At 40.3% G+C, this 18,490-nt stretch overlaps 1 protein-coding gene across 1 annotated transcript in view; it reads left to right on the top strand.

The window, feature by feature from the left end:
• Window positions 1-18,490, top strand: part of nfatc3a (nuclear factor of activated T cells 3a) — an 82,751-nt gene that overhangs the window by 43,225 nt on the left and 21,036 nt on the right. Inside the window, exons 4-9 of the mRNA XM_041808945.1 lie at window positions 6,700-6,899; window positions 7,372-7,544; window positions 7,937-8,077; window positions 13,339-13,394; window positions 13,562-13,688; window positions 16,145-17,230. Of these exons, the coding sequence (XP_041664879.1) occupies window positions 6,700-6,899; window positions 7,372-7,544; window positions 7,937-8,077; window positions 13,339-13,394; window positions 13,562-13,688; window positions 16,145-17,230 (1,783 nt within the window). The remainder of the gene's footprint in view (window positions 1-6,699; window positions 6,900-7,371; window positions 7,545-7,936; window positions 8,078-13,338; window positions 13,395-13,561; window positions 13,689-16,144; window positions 17,231-18,490) is intronic.

Raw genomic sequence — 18,490 nt, 5'->3', positions numbered from 1 at the left:
TGAATTACTTCCTCTACAATGTGAGCTAACATGAGCTATTAACGACAGTTATGTTCCCAATTGTCTTACCAAGTTATCCCAGCATTTAAATTGTGCCTAACTGACTATTCCAAAGTGAAGAAAAGGCTCAGAAAACAGTCAAATTCTTCAAAGGATCATTGTGTCAGTGGGTATATGGTGTATGCTGCTGAGTATAGTGTGGCTAAAGTTAGCAGTTAGCTCTGCCAGCCTTCATTCCTCTTTGCAGATTAAGAGCGTGTTTAATGTGGTTATCACTACTCCAGTTGACTGGCTATATGTGAGTACAACCCTCCACAGCCCAAATAAACTTAATAATGTTTTCTAGTTCAAAATACTGCTAAGCTTCTCATGTTTACGTCTGGTGGAGAGCAGGTGGAAATCTCTGGCCAGGAGGAAGTGGCCAATGACTGAAGCTATAGCAGCTTCTATTGGCAGGAAGCTTCATAACAATTTCGAGAGAACCTATGACCAGGATTTCAGGCAGTGTTAATTTCGTCGACTGAAACTATGACTAAAACTATTTGTCGACAGCCTTTTTTTCCATGACAAAAACTAGACTAAGACTATCAAAAATAGATCTGTGATGACTAAAACTGACAAAAACTAAGCTTAGTTTTTGCCAAGATGACTAAAACTAGACTAAAATGGAATTTAGTTTTCGTCAGACATTCAAAATCCCTGATATTTCTCTATTGGTGGTAAATCTGTCAAAAAACAATACAGCTGTATCTCTTCTGTGTCTCAGCTGTAGAAAGCAGGGACTACAGGTTTGGCAGAGTGCAGAGAACACACCACAATGACTTGGTACCAGATTAAGGCAAGAAAATAAAAGAAATTGGACTAAAAGTAAAGAATAAAACGTGAGGACTTTTTTTTGGAATAAAACTAGACTAAAATGTCTTGAGTTTTCGTTGACTAAAACTAAAATGGGTAGAAATGACTTAAATGGGACTAAAACTAAAAGACATTTCATCTAAAGACTGAGACTAAAGTTAAAAATAGCTGCCAAAATTAACACTGATTTCAGGCCTGTATTAATGAAAAATTATAGATAATTAGTAGAGATGTGAATCTCTCCTTATTCTCACAGACATCGTTATCTCCTCTCGCTCTGTGTCAGACCGTTCTTGTTTGTTTTCTTCTTGAATTGATTTCCAGCTCTGTGAAATGCTTTTTGTTTAATATCACATCAGTGGGCTCAAATGTATTCATGATGTCACCACATAAATCATTCCGAACAACAGGTTACAGGTTAGCATGCCAATATTAGATTTTTGCTGATATCCAATATGCAGGTGTTAACAAATTAATTTTAGCCAATATCAGTACTAATGTGAAGTAGGTCTGTTGGTCCAGTGTAAAACTCCATTAGCTTATTTGTTTGTAAAGCCATTATTTACACCTGGTTTAGGTGGATTTTTTATCCAAAGAATTGGTTGTAAATATCGGCAGAAATGATGATAATATAGTGCTTCCCTACGATACACTAGTTTTAGTATTTTGACTTAACTTGAGCTCTGCCATCTCAACAAGAGAGACTTACATGCCGCCGTTGTACTTAATCGCTTTTCTCCAAAGAAATGTAACAGATGGTTAGACAGTTTGGAGATTATCCTTCCATCAAATTACGTCCACATGACTTGATTTATAAGGGAGAGTAATGTAACCATAAGCAGTGGTGTAGTGCAGGGTATATGCAGGTATGCTGGTACTTCTAAATATAAAGTGTGCCCAATAAAGTTTTGAGAGTATACCTAATCTGCACGCACCACTACACCACTGACTGTAAGACTCTTTAGCGATACTCTTTTAAACTCACCTAGCTACTTAGCAAGCACTGCTAACGATATTCTCTTTTAAAGGTGTGCAAGATATGTGAGAGATTGAAGACACCTGAATACTTTGTGTCACATTTTTACTGATTCAGGGCCCCTGGGACCGATTCTCACGGATCTTTGACGTCAAGATTGGTTTAATCAATTCAGATCAATTTTTGGTAATTGCGTAACCAGCTTGTAAATCTTGCTCTGGCTGTTTTGATATCTGAATTTAGCCATTTAGCTAGCTAACTGAGGCATCCCTAATTCAGAACAGATCTTTTTTAATCAAGCTTTAAATACACTTACTTCTGCCATCACTATAAGCATTTTAATATGGGTTTTTTAAGAGAAAACAGTTCAGTCCACTTCCCGCATGTTCTTATATATTTCTTTTCATCCCTGCATAGCCTATATGAGGAGTGGAACTGCCCTGCACTTAAAGAAATGTTTGTTGAAGCTGCTTTATTTTTTTATCTCAGTTTTCAAAATGAGCAAAATTGAAGTCAACTGAGTAAAACACCAAATTTGTTGCAGCTCTAGCAGAGTGACTGAATTAGCTCAGCTGCATGAATGTTTCTGCTTGGCCTGAGGCTTCGATTCACTGGGACTGCTGAAGTGAGCCCTTCTTTCTGGCCCTCTAATCAGGTTTTCCTGGTCGATTATTTGATTTGGACAGAACTCCTGTCTCATGGCCTGCTAAGTGTATGTTTGTCAACATTGCAGCTGAACACCAAATCCCTGATGTGCAGACATGAAGAAATGGAGAAAATACAATCAACAGAGGTAAACATGAAGTGAGGTTTGATGCAAGGAAAGGAAAAAAACACATTGGGGACTTTTTTTTTTTTTTTTTTGGTGACAGTTTGTGGTGATGGTAGAGCTGGCAAAGCAGAAAAATGAATCTCAGGTAACTTCTAGTAAATTTTACATACCATAACGTTAAACTACTACAGTTTCTGAAGCTTGAAAAAATAAGTGTTTTTTATGTTGCTGTTAGCTCCGTCTGTGAAGTGATTTTCTGTTTTTTATCTGTCTATCTTTTCTCACAGATGAATTCCTCCAGACACTTTTAACTCATTTTATGCTGTCTGGAACACACATGGTGCTGCAAATAAACATGACCTGATTTATGGACATACACCCATACAAGCGTACTACAGGCATGTGAACACACACATGCTCACAAACACACATGTGCAAGCACAGCCCGTCTGTCCTCACTTCCACAGTGTGCAGACATGACCATAAAACAAGCAACACAAACCACAAGACGGTTGATCCCTGTGACTCCGCGTTTCTTTGAATCAGGAATAATGGTGTCATTTATGGCCATGGATACATTCAAACCGGAATGCATAATTACCTGTTAGCTTGTTACTAGCCAGATTTATACTTTGATGTGGCTCTTGAGATCTTATGTGGTTTCCAAAGATGAACCCATTACTGGTTATTAAAGGGGCCTCATGCTGCTCCTTGGTGCAACTTCCTTCCCAATGCATTTCACATGCCACATACAGAAGTTTAAACCATTGAGCTGCTTCAGTTTGATGTTGCTGATTGGAAATATCTCAGTATATGCTGTAAACTATGAGTAAAAGTTCACAGCAGCATCCTTTACATTTCAGGTACCAACTACATCAATAAAGCTTATGTATGTAGGAAGTACATACGATTTCCAAACAACAAGACTTACTCATCTGCTTACTCCTTCCAGTTCAAACTTGCCTCTAACACTGGGCATTTAAAACACATGGAGGATGTGATGGAGGAGTGACAGCATACCTGGGGCGGGGAGTTTTCTGCTGCGAAACAGAGCTGCAGGGTTGGAAATTTTATAAGCTGAAAATAAACCAGCAGTTGTTAAGTGATCAGTGATTTATTAATGTATATAAATAACCCTTTTTCCTAATTGCATCATTTTACATGGCTTTAAGAGACATCTTTAAACCATGACAGTTCTTTCAAAAAGGTTTTTTGTAGAGTACAATTTACAGAGATATTCTAGTTGTGGCATTTGCTAGAGTAAGACAAAGTCTGAAGGTGAGTACAAAACCACAGTCATTCCGTATATACCCCACACACACACACACACACACACACACACACACACACACACACCCACACACACATTGGGAGTTCTCTCTGATTTTATTTTCAGGTGCAACTCACTGTCTCACACCTGGTAATATTATTGTTGTTGCACAATTGTATGTGCTGCGACACCATCAGGGGTCATTAAGAAATAATGGCATGATTTTCATATGAGCTTATATTCACAAAACAATTGCATAAAACACATTTAAATAAAGAACTGAGTCTTGATAAGATAACCCAACCTAATTTTGTGCACAGCTCATTTAATCGTGCGCACTGATTATTGTCAAATGGCCGTCAGTATCAGGAAAAACTAATGATTCTCCTCCACAAATCTTCTATGAAAAAAAGCTTCCACCTTTTGGTAAAAATGGCTCCAGACTGTTTTGCTCTCATACTGGTTACACTCGTCTGTCTGCAGTGGCAGCCATAAGTCACAGTCTGCTTGTTAAGGCTTTGCAATGCAAGGCATGATGGTATAGATTGCTTGGTTAGGGACCATTGACTGTACACTGCTCTTTGAAATGCACATTCTTAGATATTATATGATACTAGTTATGGTTAATTATTTTTATGTATCCTTGAGACAATTGGGGGAAAGAGAGCATATGATCTATTATGTAGAGAGATATATAGGGAGAAGAAAAACTGTTCACTGGTCACTGTTAGGTTATATTAATCTAACCAGCCTCTGAGCACATGTTTCTTAATGCCCTTTTGCCCTGTTGCCTTTTTTAAAATATATTTTTTAAAGATTTATTTGTGGGCTTTTTATGCCTGAGAGACTGACAGTGGATAGAGTCAGAAACAAGGATGAGTGAGTTGTGAGGGACATGCAGGAAAGGAGCCGCTGAACACCCACTTAGGCTACATGTGGTGTGATCCAACCACTAGGCTCTGCTTCTTTTAAAACTATGCATATGAAGGCAGTTGGGGTTAAAGAATGATGGTAAAGTAACTTAATTTCTGTGTTACGTAGTGCCCGAAAGTTTTTTGTCTTACCAGAGGAGATTAAAAAATCTCCTGTTTTAGGAAGCATTGTTTCTTTATGAGCTTGGTAGCAAAACCCCACAATTTTTTTTCTCCGCTAAGAACACTAAAGCATTCACAATATTTTAACTGTGCCATACTGCCTGCCTGCCATTATCTCCCTCTAGAGGCTCGTCCTCTCACATAACTTGCTGTAAACACACCACATTTCATTTTTTTTTTCACAGCTCACTTCAACTTCACCCACACCTTGACTTCTTTCACCACAAGAGGCTTTCTTGAAAATAGCCAGGGAGAGAGAAAGGGGAAAGGAGAAGAGGCTACCTGTTGATCCAATGACAAGATTTCCCATGAACACACTGGGTCCAGGTCACTTTTTAACAACGCTTAATGGATGTTATGACTGAAAACCCAACTGAAAACTAGTTAATTGTCTTCTGAAAAACTGATTCAGTATTTTGAAGCCAAGCATGCCTTCCCACAGCTTTTGTCAGGAGCATACTAAACATTTCCACAGCCTCATTGTGCCCAATGTAATTCTTCTTAATTTAGCTGGTTTTGGAACAGTTCGTGGCAAAATTTGAGCTGCACCCACTTTCTCTCCATTCATGGACCCTGCCTCACGTTTGAACCAAACATTGATTTAGCGGAGTGTGACGCAAACCTCAGGCAGGAGAGGGTCAAAAACCAGCTGTAGCAGACTTGAGGTTTGGCAGTTCCTGGGGTGAAATAGTTATGAATGGTCTTGTTCTTCTCTCTCCCCCTCAATGGGCTGCCCCTCATCTGAGCTGGAGGTGTGGACTCAGAGGGCAGTACAGTTGGAGCGTGTATGTGAGAGGGGGATGCCATCCTGCCGTCACACAGTCTGCCAAGTACAACATTACAACAGTAGTGGGATTGTATGGTCTGTGTGTTTGTTCTGTCCCTCGGAGGAGGCAAGGTGCTGCTCTCCTTTCTGTCTCCTTCTTATGTCTTCTTCAACACAACACTTTTAGTTTATAGAGCCTTTCACCAGGATGCCAGCAGCACTCTGGGACTGATGGAGCAGACAGCTGCTCCAGGTGCGCCATGCCAACCAGGCTGGCATGCATGTAGTGCCTGCATGCTGTGGTACCTGCCAACCAGGTACCACTGGATTAAAAATATTGTTGACATTTTTACAAATTTTTCTCCCCTTTTACCCACATTGTAAACCAAGCTTGAGACCACACAGAATCAGTGTTATGTTGTGTAAATGGCTCTTTTTTATGACTGCATGTTAAAATTAGTGTTTAGTTCACACTTTTAAGTATTGAGTTTGTGTTTTTTACAAACTGATTTCTTTACTTTTTACTCTTCTTATAACCTGTTAAAAGCTTTTGAGTGTTGTTGTTGTTTCATTTTTGAATGATCAACTGTAGATGCTGACAACTATCATCTGATCTTGTAAGTATTGACCAGGTCAGGTTTTGGGTTCTGGTTAGAGATTTGGAGGTTTATAAGGCTAAGTCTGTAAAGGAGCAGATGTGTAAGGGAACAAATTGTGAGACTAAGTCTAATGCTGAAAACATCAATTCAAACTACTCTGAAGCCAAAGCTGCAGATGAATCTCCAGTGGCTCAGCCAGAGAAACCATAACACCCTTGACCTGACATTTAGATTCTCTCCAAGAAACAAGGCTGGCCCTCTTTAGGCTGTGGCATTGAAAAGACTATTTCTTTGTTCACACCTCTCATCTGGACCCAAAAGCACTCACATCTGTTTTTATTCTCTGTTTCTTTCTGTCGTGTTTCAGCTCACTGGCTACAGCGAAAAGCCCGTCAACCTACAGATGTTCATTGGAACAGCAGACGACCGTTACCTGAGGCCGCACGCCTTCTACCAGGTGCACCGGATCACCGGGAAAACCGTAGCCACAGCCAGCCAAGAAATCATAGTTTCCAGCACCAAAGTTCTTGAAATTCCTCTCCTGCCTGAGAACAACATGTCAGCCAGGTAGGTGTCAGAAGCACTTCAGGGTTATATTAATCACTTTATGGGACCACATTTATGTTCATACACAGTTTTTACGTCTTCCAAAGCAGATTTGTGAGTAAAATTAAGAGGAGAGTTGGACAGAGAAGTGGAGTTTTGAGGGTTTCCCATTAAGCCCTGAAATAGATTTTACTGGAATATATATGATTCTGCATTACCCATATGATTATGTTTTTACAGGGTCTGGTTTCATTTACATTGGAATTACTAGGACAGGATTTGTTGGGGTTTTCTCATTTAAAGTTGCAATAAATCATATTCACAGGCATTTTTATTTTATGATTCAACACTTAATTCTCCTCTCATTGCCAGTCTCCTGCTGGGCATGCGGTTGGTTTTATCACTCCCAGACCTTCACTACTTAAATGTACCATACATGATTTCCATCCCCCTGGTGCCTTATGGGGCCAAATATTTTCCCTCTACCTTGCAGTATCGACTGTGCTGGCATCCTCAAGCTGAGGAACTCTGATATTGAGCTACGGAAGGGGGAAACGGATATCGGAAGAAAGAACACACGGGTCCGCGTGGTGTTTAGGGTGCATATCCCTCAACCTAACGGGAAGGTGCTGTCGCTACAGGCCGCCTCTGTTCCTGTGGAGTGCTGTGAGTGTCAACTTCCCAGATACACATGCACTCACAGCCAAACATACTCATTCAGAAAAATCTACACAAGAAAAAGAACCAGAAAGACAAGCACATGAACAAAAACCTTTTATATTCCTCTATGTTGATTCAAAATGTTACTTGGACGCATGTACTATTCTCACAAATCCACAGATATTTATCTGAGGCTGTCGATACAAATCTGTGGTAATATTTGGTTTCATTTGTTTACTTTTGGTCTTTAACCAGATTATAATGAAATGTTTAAAAGTTTATTTTTCTGCTTATTCTGTTGCACATTCCTTGGTCAACACAAAAACAAAAAAACTGGAACAAATCTCAGTAAATAATCATACTCTTTTCTTCTGAACCCCCTGCTGCATCTCTCCCAGCCCAGCGTTCGGCTCAGGAGCTGCCCCAGGTGGAGAAATCCAGCCTGACCAGCTGTCTGGTCAGTGGGGGAGAAGAGATGATCATCACGGGCTCTAACTTCTTCCCAGAGTCCAAAGTCATCTTCCTGGAGAAAGGCCCAGGTATGTTTAATGTCTGCACAGCAGCTCAGCCTTGAAACAACACTGCAGAAACAGCTTGTCATTTATGTGGTGTTGTACAATCAAAATACTGTGCACTTTGAGTTACTTTGAATTTACCTCTATACATGTATACATCAGACAGATTTTTTGACTATTTGCAAATAATTTAGAACTCTTACAAAGTGTTTTTACAAGACTAATGGCTGATACATATGTGAAAAAATGTTTTTTATCCTATTAACGTCTACTTTAAGTAAATGAAATACATTTTGAGTGATGTTGAAACTGCTAAGTAGTTGGAATCCACAGCAAATTAGATTTGTCTAAGGGTGTGTTTCTACCAGGTGGTCCAGTTTGACCATGGTTTGGTATGGATACCAAAACCTCAAGTAGTTTGCGTTTCCACACCACCTGCACTCTCACTTGGTGGGTGGACTGTAGAGGGTGGTTGTGTGATGTCATAGGCAGGGCAAGTCTCTGCAGTTCCAGCTGCTGAGTTGAAGAGAGGGGGAGTTAGAGAAATAAGGGAATGAGCAGTAAAAAGCTTTATTTCATCTGAAAACTGCTGTCTTTTGATTACTAAATTTTGACTTTGTTCACAGCATACGTTAATAAAGACACACGATGAAGCTGTCACTGTAGGTACAACAAGCATGTAGTAAGTGAGTATAATCTGAATGCCACACTATTCTCCTTCCTCTTATCTTAAAGGAAAATTAAGACCTTTAAATTCAAACATACACTAAAACAATATCTACAACAGATTATGTTTTATAGATATACAAATAGTCCTGCAATGTGTGCTTAACATGGTATTATAGGGACAGACTAAAAAACTGTCAAGTCCATCAGTATTTATCACAGATTAAATAAAGTAGCCTATGTAAATTAACCTGATTTCTATTTGGTTAAATACTGAAGTAATTTCCGTGAATGCGTCATGAAGTGATCTTATCAAAACTTTAAAAGTTTAAACAACATAATATAAAAGTTTAGACCTGTACTTTGAAAATTTTTCACATTACAAAAATCGTCCTGCTTAGTTTACTTAGTTTAACATACCTAACATTATCATTTAGAAAATAACTATATATATTAGTAAGTGGGTTATAACTACTACATGATACAAATTTTTTTCAGAAAAACAAGAAAAAGTCAGACCATTTCAATAAAATATTTTAATCTTTTACTTACAGTATTTGAATGATAAAACACAAAATGCTTTGTATCACAACATTTTCTACTCTGATTCCAATTTTTGCCTGCATCATAATTTAACAGTATTTGCAGTAGTCATCAGTGTCACTGCAGCATCGCCTTAATTGCTGTTCCTGTACACAAAATGGAAATCTGAACAGAATTAGAGTTAGTCTCTGTTAAACAGTGGCTTTATGTTACCAGTAAACTCTCTGCAGAGTTTATTTAGGGGAACTCCCTGTACTATTCCTTTTTCCCTTTTAGGTCACTTCTTTTACTCTGGCTTATCCTGTTCTCTTCTTCCACCACTTCATGGTGGAAATGAATGCAATAGCTGGGATCCCTAGGATGGAAATTTTAAATAGGTAGCATTTGTTGAGCTAGTCTCTGCTTGCCCAAGAAACTTTTGTCATGTAGAGCAACAGAATCGAGTTCACACATGGCAGAGAGGTGAGTGGTGTTTATTTTTGTATGTAAGAGCCATTCTTTCTCCAAGACTTTCTCTGGGTGAAAAAAAGCAGCCTGGAGGAATGTCTCTAGCTCTTTGAGGTGTACCAGGTGAAGCATGGCATGGAGGAGTAGCATGGCTGAAACAAGTCACTGATGGTCAAGCAAGTGGAAACCTCAGAGAGGTGCATCGTTGATAGGGAGGAAAGCTGGGCCCCATGGTGCAGGAAGGCAGCGGACTGTGGAAAGAGACAGAAAGATTAAGAAAGGGGGGAGAGATGATGTTGATTAGGTTTTTGTAAATTATCCCCCTCATCATGACTAATCCGCCCGCTTTAGTACAGAAAGGCACTGATTGGATTAAGTTGAGGAATGGAAGAAAAGAAAGAAATGGAGGCAGTGACAGACATTTTTCCACCATTTCTCATAATTGAAAGACAACAGTGGGCTCATAAAGAACTGCAGAGACCGGCCTATTGTTGCCAGTACACGGAGAGTATTGGGCTGTACTATAAATGACTTTACTGTATACAGAGACAATATCTGTTCATGTTAGATTTTTCTATTTTGAAAGACGTCAGCATCAAACTGTAGCAAAACTGTTACTGTTTGTTTTGTGTAATCAGAGCATTGGTTTAAATGTTTTTTACTTTTTAGAGTTACCTTTCTCATGGCATGTGGACAATGTACTGAAAACACCCAGAAATGTTTAAAATATCTGATAGACGTCTGTTTACCTCAGAGAAAGTCACAGGGAGAAAACAGCTGCTGGCCTTTTTTGACAGAGATTGCAACATAAACAGTAATCACCTTCATTATTTCTGTTCGATCTTCCGGCACAATGGGTGCACGTTTTCTTCCCCTCTGAATGGGTGTCTGGAGGATGGGAGTCATTGTCTTAGTGTGGTATGAGGTTCCTGTTGGTGCTTGTTGTCTGACAGAACATGTGGGGCCCTTGCTTCTGCCTGTTGAATGTCAACAAGCTGCACTGCAATAATGCACCGCTGTCAGCTGCAAAGACATTCAAGGTCATTCGCCCATTGGTGAAAAACTCTGTTATCTACAAGTTAAGCTCTGCCTTCACTTGGAAGTAGTGTTAGCACTTGTTTATGTGCCAGTGGATTACTACACTTAAGGCTAATGTTAGGGAGTGATCTGAACAGATAAGTCACTGACTTAAAGCTACAGAAGAATTTGGATTCTGGTAGAAAACTGAATAAGCTTAAAGGTACCAGGTTTACAGTTGAGTGTTTACTTTGAATATAAGGCTTTTCCTCTCTGCAAATGTGCCGCAGATGCCTGAAAGCAGTCTGTGGGGAAATCCTTTTGGGTTTAAAGACGAGGTCATGCAGGTGCAGCGCATAATGGCATCATGTAAACACTTTGAAGAAGAAACTGCAAGTGAATTTTGCATTACAGAGGCCATACAAGTTTATTTGTGTCATTGCACTGATGACTATCATTCCTTCTATCCACACTGACAGTCTTTCTGTTGGTCTAATAAGTCTACCAGTTCAAGGTGCAATATTTACACCCCTAAATGTCAAGTATACTCCATGTATCGCAGTGTTTGCCACTAGGGATGAAACTGTTACGGGTAAAATTATAACTATGATAAAATTTGTAGTATTCCTTCACTGGCTTTAGTCTATGGAAAGCACTCCCAAACTCCCAAATTTTGAATGAGCTCCCATTAGGTAAAAATATTTATCCAATATTGAAATATGCATTATAATCAGCAGAATAGAAGCTAATTAGCTCACTTCACGAGTTGATTTCTGGACATATGGTAAACGGTAGAGAAATAGGATTATGCGATGTAGAAGAATCCGAAGAATATTATGATGTTTTCACATGTAATATGAAAGAAAACAAAATGTTTTTGGGGAGAAAGTTGAATTAATCCAGCTGTGAAGACAAGAAATGTGTTTTCTTTCCCTGCAATATAAGATTGATACAGATGGAATCACTTCTTTGAAACTTTTTAACTCAAAATCTACTTATTGTACTTCTTGTAATACTTGTATTATTGATAGTATGACTTGTTAAACTGTTTTTCTTTGTGGCTTTGTATTTTTCTGTCCTATCAAATGTAGATAATATGTCGTTGAAAGCATGCAGTACCAAAAAGTATCAAAATAAAAATTCTGACAACCACACATGACAAGAACTTTTCCCAATGTACATTTGATGAACTTTTCATGTTTACGTTTAATGTTTGTGCAAACCTAAAATAAAATGATCAGAAAAACTTGATCAAATGTGCATCAACAAAGGGGTTTGTTTGTAAATAAGGCAAAAACTGTACTTACAGCCATGTAACAAAGATGCTGAATTGAAAAGTTGAGCGTTATCTCCCCAGATGGCACCATAGTGCACAAGCTCATGGAAATAAGCTTAATATGTGAATGTCTCTGTCAGAATAGATGAGGCCAGCGTTTGGATTTTTCCAGGAGTGAAAGAACTACAAAATACTCCTGTTTGGTTTTTGTAGTACATTACACCTTGTACAGCTAGTTTTCTCAATGAGTAGAAAAATGCATCTAACTTGGTGTGCAAGGTTTGAGTGCCCGACGTTCCTCTTATTTATCAGGTAATGGATAAAATATCAGACTCAGTGTGCAAAAACCTTAAGTGTGTGTACATGTGAAGCTCCCTCTGGGTATTTACATGCTCTCTTCAGCAATGCCGTAGCACACTGAAATGACAAGGATATTATGTCTTTGAAGAATCAATTTGTATGTAGAAAAGGCTTCATGACAGCAGAGTCTGTTATTGTGCTGTTGCAGAAATGCACTGTGAAAGGAGCTAGTGTTTTCACTCTGACTGCTTCCCTCTAAGCATCTGCCCCTAAGATGTCTGGCCAAATAATTACATCCCTCAAAGGAAAACTGGAAAGGATGTTTTCTAGCCAGAAATATGTCAGTGTCTAAAAGCATTTTTCAATGAATACAATTATTCCACTGCTTTCTCCATAATTTTAACCAGACGAGACAAACATCAGGATATTTGGACATTTGATTACTATTTAATAGCCGTTAAGATTTTCTCTATGGGGCGTCTGGACCTTTAAAAGTGAACTCATTTTGATGTCTCCTGGTTCTGCAGAACAAATTCAAATCCTGTGCTTTTTTGAAGCCTGATGTGGTTTTTAAGCCCTGTCTGTTTGAGAAAGCACTGCACACTGACATCATTATCATTATAGAGCAGGAAAAAAGGGACAGAAGTATACCAGATGAGGGAGACTTACATTGAAAACATCACAAACCGTACTTCACAGGGGACCAATTTATCAATAAAGTGGTCATCTGCAGCCAAGGGTTGTCTTTATAGCTTATATGTTTTAAATTACATTCATAACTGTCTATTTTGTGTGCCCATGCCTAAGTTAATGGTGTTGATTTCACTTGATTTAAAGTGGAATGATAGCATTTTATTATTTTAGTGTTCAGTAGTAGTAGTTAAGTAGTAGTTAAGTGTTTTTAGTTTGTCGCTGAAATTTACTTTTGGTCTGTTTTTATATAAATTACATGTATTACTCTGTTTTTATTGTAGCAGTTTTGTACAGTTTGGGGTCAAACAGAAATCATATCTTTTTGATTTCTAATCCCCTCTAGATGGACGACCGCAGTGGGAAGTTGAAGCAAAAATAATTCGTGAGAAATCTCATGGAGTAAGTTCTTATTCGTTAACCATACTGTTATTCCACTCCATCCTGCCTGTAAATTTTGTGCCCAAATAAATGCTACTGCTGTAGTGTTTGAACTGATGTCTGTAATGGCATTGCATTTAATTTGTATTAGGTGTATGTAAATTATGTCAAATGCTCTTTTCTCACAGTCATGCATCATGGTGGAGGTCCCTCCCTACCACAGTAAAACTGTGGGCTCAGCTGTGCAGGTGCAGTTTTATGTCTGCAATGGCAAAAGGAAAAGGAGCCAATCACAACGCTTCACTTACCTTTCAGGTAAGATGACAGGTTTTTAGGACTTTATGGAAAATTTTAGACACAGCTGATTTTTTTTCCTTTAACATTGAACTGCTGGATTAGTGCAGATTTTTAAGATGCTTTTGTATTGTAGACTTTGCGCATTAAAATGAAAGGACTCCATCAAGCTGTACTTGATTTGGGCAGTGATCATCAACTGGTGGCCTGGGGGCCTCAAAGCTCCCCCCACCCCCCCAAAAGGAAAATCAATGTGTGGATATACAGATGTCGTGGGTTTAGGGGTATCTTTTGTGTTTATATCCCTACAGCTATCAAATCAACCCACGAACAGTCAAAAATGCAACCGTTTTATTAGGAATGCCTTAACATTTGATCCAGTTTTCACAGAAATCCACCTGCCAGCTGTTATTATTAAATATGATACATAATAAATACAGAATTTGTCCATAATAAATCCAATCCTGATTATACCCTCTTTTTTTCTGTCATCTTTCCACTTCAGGCTCTCAGAGAGTTACAGTTTTCCTGCCTAAGAATCAAAACAAAACACCTGTTTTCTTCATGATTTTATCACCCATTAGTGCACACCATACTATCGTCAAACCTACTGATCAACAACCTGCCAGACTCAGAAATATGTAGTTAAAATACTTCAATCACCTCCACATAGATGGCTGCTGTATAGGCATTGAGGACTGACCTTACCATTAATGCCTAAAAATTACTTATATTTAAAAAAAAAAACCTGTCAAGGCAAATCTGGCCCTTGTCCCATGAAGTCATACAGACAACAGAGACAGTTGTAGCATTCTCTTTTTTCCACAGTGGCCTCACTAACCCTGTTCCCTATTTCTTTCCTAAACAAGGCATCTCTGTGGTTTAGAGGGGGTCTTCCACTGACATTAACCTTAACACCTGCAAACTATTTGCAAGCCTACCAAGACCTCTTTTTTTTCAGTACTAGTCTGTATTTGTATGGGATTTTATGATGCTCATCTGCTGCTGTCCAGGAAACTTTAATATGCATATGATAGAAGACCTTTATTTGTGGAATCCTAATTATCTCGGCATAAAGGACACTCACTGTTTATAATATTTGATCTGGAAGTTTCCTTAATGTCATCATGAAAGTCAAATTCCTTCCTTGCTATTTGATATTGTTATTGTTTATTTCCCTCTTGAAGTCAGTCAAACTGAAAATACTGTTGGCTGAATATAATGACATGTGAGCATTTTGTGCAACATCTCCAAACCCCGCGTTTTACCACAACAGTGTATTATTTGTGTGTGAGTATGCATGAAAGCAGCCTTGCCCATCCACCCACCCAGCCTTTCTGTTTGCAAGCACGCCCACTCTGTACAGACAGTTCCTGTTTTCACCGTTGACAGATCAGAGCAGCCACTCAGAGCAGAGCAGAGTAACCCTGCTCTGTCAGGCAAGCTGGGTTTCTGACATCCCCAGTGTCACCACGGACAACGCCTGCTTTTATTGTGGCTAAAGTAAAGATGGTTTATTGTGGGCTGAGTTGCAAAAACCTTGGCCCAATTTAGGAAGGAGATTTTTGCAGGAGATTTCTGCAGAAAATGCCTGTGGCTCCTTTTGAAGCTGCATGAAGTCTGAATAAAATATGAAAACAACCTTACCCTGGTTCTACTCCATGTTTAGATATACTGTATGTTAACCTTCTCTTAACCTTGGTATGCCTCCACTCCATTTTTAGCCAGAGTAAACCCCAGTTAGCCTTTTTGTGCCCCTTGCCTCTCAATCCCAGAGGCAGAGAGGGGTGAGTAGAGGGCACGATCAGTGAACTCGTTTGTTCTGTTGTCTGCTGTCTGATCTGGGCTGCGGGGCATTCAGCTCCTCTTCCCACACAGCATTTCACATGATGGCACCCGGACTGACAACATATGCTCTCCCTCTGATTCAGAGCTGGATAAAAATAAAACCCACTGTCACAAGGCACCAGATTGGGAAATAGGTTACTGATTGGCAAAGCAGCGCTGTGAGCTGTCGCAGTAAAAGCGAATGGCCCCATTTACTATCAAAATGTCTATCAGTCTGTGGCTTATTTCATCTGGAACGAGAACCACTTCACAATCCATACATGACAGGGAAATTACAGACACTGTTGACTGCTCTTAGACTCTTCTGACCTAGTTTTTCAGGTTTAGCAACTTAAAAACAGTTTGAGGGGGTTAATCCTTGGTGGTTTGAAAATAACTAAAATACTTGATTTGTTAAGGTGGATTGATGTCACTTCACTACTGTTCCTGAAGCAAAAATAGCAGTAACAATGGTGAATTTGCAGTGCTGTGACTTGACAAGTTTAAAGAAAACATGTATTTTCTTACTCTAAGCAAACATTTGGTTGATACAGCTAACTGACAATGTGGTTTTGTCTTTCCTCTGTCTGTCTTTCTTCTTTCGTCACATCTCTCTTCCTCCCTCTCTCTTTGTTCCTCTCTCTGTGTAGTCATGGTGAAACAGGAGAACAGAGATGAGATGGATCTTCCTGCAGTACCCCCAATGTCCATGCCCCTGGCTCATGCTGCCAGTTTGGTGCGCACCCAGCTGCCTTCTCCTGAGCAGGGCCACCCATCGGACAACCTTCTGTCCAGCTCCCCTCGCGGTCTGGCCACAGGCTCTGGGCCTGGCCTGCTACCCCTGCAGGCCCCCTGCCCCTCCCTGGGCTCCCCATCTTTCCAGCACCTGCCTCACCTCCAGGGGCGCAGTTTGCATCACCCCCCTGCAGACTGCCACATGACGTTCCACCCAAGCTCTGCTCCTGCTCCTCTTCCTGCTCCTCCCCGGCCCTCTTACCAGCCTCTGCAGCACGGTCACAGTCACAGCCTGCCATTCAATGGCCAGTCCGGCCTGTCTCCTCAGGGCTACGAGCGTATGCCCTTTCAGCATAGCGCCGGTGCAGCACCACACCAAATGGGGATGGGGATGATGTACCCTTCTTCTCCTGGCTCTTCGCCATCAGCACCCTCCTCCTCCAGCGCCAATCCCATTGTTGGGTCTCCCCAGAGCCAGCAACCCCTGCTCACCCCTTCATCCCCTCACCTCCATACACTCGGAGGCTTTCACCCAAACCCCAGCCAGGTGCCCTCTCCAGCAGGCCACCCACTGGTGGGGCAACACTCCACCCAGCTGCAGAGGGCTATGGGCTACCACCCTGTAGGTCAAAGATCAGCCTCCTGTCCAACCACGTCCACTGCTCCCCCACCACCACGAATGATTCCCTCTCCGCATTCTGGGCCGTCCTCCCCTCAGCTCCACTCGCTGCCCTACCAGTCTCCCACTTCATCCTCCCCCACCTCTGGAGGCAGTCCTCTGGGTCCTCCCCAACAGCAGCATTCTGGACAGCCTTCACCCCAGGCTACGAGCCCAGTCATGGCCAGCCTGTCCCCAGCTGCAGCAGGGTCAATGGTTCACCCCCTGAGCCCACAGGGGCCATTCCCATCAGAAGGAGAGAGGCTGAACATCAAACAAGAGCCTGATGACAGGGAGCCCACGTTCCGCTCCATCGGTCTGCAGGACATCACGTTGGATGATGGTAAGAGATTTTTATTAACTTTATTTACCTTGTAACAACAAATAATTGAATTTTTCTATTCCGAGGGCTGGTTTCATGATCAGTTAAAAAGAAGGGCAGAGGATGTCAATGAAAATTCTTTTCCCTTGAAATGCACAATAGATGGTCATTCATAACAGGCAGGAGCATCAGAAAATTACAGGTTACAAGCACCCTAAAACTTTTTCCCAATTCCCAGCCGATCAACGCAAAATATAATTAAGTTTAGACTAAAGTCAAATGAATACATTCTGTTAACTGTCTTCAGACTGCAATGGTAAAACAACACCACACCATAACAATGTGAAGTTGGTTTTCAGAACATAGCTAACGTTAGCAGTGTTAGCCCTGCTGGTCTTCAATCCTCTTTGCAGGTTAACGTCTTCATTTTTGAGCTGAACATTGTGTGAGTATAACCTTGCTCAGCCTCTGGTCAACTTTATCCCCATTTTCTAGATAAAAATAATGCTAAACCACATTTTTCCTGTGAGATGCTATCAATGCTAGAGCAGTCAACAGTTTATATTGGAATAAAGAGAAGAACTAGAGTGACTAGTGTCAGGCAGCTGCTTTACAGTTTAGACAAAGTGTTTGACCAGGATTATGGGCCTCAAATTATTAGAAAATGTTAGTAATTGGTTTAATTGACTTGTAATTCTGGTGCAGATGACAAACGGATCGCACACTTGCCTATAGTTTTAAAAAATATGATCACCCAAGACAGCCAAGAGACATCCGCCTTCACCCTTTTTACTTCTCTTTGTCTTTAACCGTGTGTCTCTTTTGTTTTTGCCCTGACTCTCATCTTCCAGTTTTCTGTCACTCCAGCCTTCTCTCATTATCACTTTTTCCTTCTTCAGCCTTTTTTTCACACGAGATATTTGTATAGCACACCCGTCTGTGATTAATCTCATTTTCAGTCTACCAAAAGGGACTGTTGAGGGATTATATCACCCTGCAGTATGTCACACACGTGATGAATTTGTATCTGATGATATAAAACAGCCAAAGCAGCAGTTGTATTTTCAAGGTGCTGCCTGAAACCGTGATGCCTGATAACGGTGATAGTGTTTCATCTGTCAGAGCTGTGGTGTACACAGGTTGATTACAGAGGGGTCCCGTGACTTGGTATTGTGTTACATAGACCCAGTAGGACTGATAACTGTAGTATCATATTAAAAAGCCTAATTGTAAACACAAAGCTTCTGTCTATCTGATTTGTAGATTAATTACACTGTATTT

This window comes from Cheilinus undulatus, linkage group 1, assembly GCF_018320785.1.
Source record: "Cheilinus undulatus linkage group 1, ASM1832078v1, whole genome shotgun sequence".
NCBI classification, from domain to species: domain Eukaryota; kingdom Metazoa; phylum Chordata; class Actinopteri; order Labriformes; family Labridae; genus Cheilinus; species Cheilinus undulatus.
This window is presented reverse-complemented; position numbering and strand designations above follow the sequence as displayed.